This window comes from Egretta garzetta, unplaced genomic scaffold, assembly GCF_000687185.1.
Source record: "Egretta garzetta isolate BGI_Z169 unplaced genomic scaffold, ASM68718v1 scaffold1499, whole genome shotgun sequence".
Classification (NCBI taxonomy): Eukaryota; Metazoa; Chordata; class Aves; order Pelecaniformes; family Ardeidae; genus Egretta; species Egretta garzetta.
The window spans coordinates 16,443-16,996 of NW_009260861.1; the positions used below are offsets into that span (position 1 = coordinate 16,443).

Below are 554 nucleotides of genomic sequence, written 5' to 3' on the forward strand. Positions count from 1 at the left end.
AGAGCGCCGGTGGGGGGGGAACACACGTGCCGGAACTCACCGGCTCCCCGGGCTCGCCGTCCTCCCCACGCTCGCCCTTGGCGCCATCCTGGCCCTGTTGGGAAGGGAAAGCCTAGAGTCAGCACGAGGTTGTGTCCCCCGCTCCAAACCCCCACCCCATTCCCGGGGAAGCCCCCTCCAGTGGTGGGAGAGGCCCAGAGGGGGTGGGACGCGACACTCACCCTGGGACCCATTTCACCTGGAGGTCCGGGATCGCCCGGAAAACCAACAGGACCCTGAAACAGAGAGAGAGCTGCTACCCTGAGGGGACCCTGGACCCCCCTCCAGCGGTCCCAACACCCTCCTGGGGTGACGCCACCCTTCCCCCTCCCCGTGTCCCCCGCATCCCGGGGGGGACACAGCACTCACGGGGTTGCCCTTGGGTCCATCGTCGCCGGGAGGCCCTTTCCCGCCAGGTGGCCCGGCAGCACCGGCAGCTCCGGCTTCTCCCTTCTCCCCTCGCTCTCCTCGGGGTCCCTGCAGTGCAGGATGGGGTCATCAGCCGGTGGGGGCAG

The 554-nt window shown here is 69.7% G+C and overlaps 1 protein-coding gene across 1 annotated transcript in view; it reads right to left on the bottom strand.

Moving 5' to 3' along the window:
* Window positions 1–516, bottom strand: part of LOC104133712 (collagen alpha-1(V) chain-like) — a gene marked incomplete at its 5' end in the record, with an annotated part of 7,032 nt that extends 6,516 nt beyond the window's left edge. Inside the window, 3 exons of the mRNA XM_009647147.1 lie at window positions 41–94; window positions 239–275; window positions 409–516. Of these exons, the coding sequence (XP_009645442.1) occupies window positions 41–94; window positions 239–275; window positions 409–516 (199 nt within the window). The remainder of the gene's footprint in view (window positions 1–40; window positions 95–238; window positions 276–408) is intronic.
* Window positions 517–554: the final 38 nt, after the last annotated feature.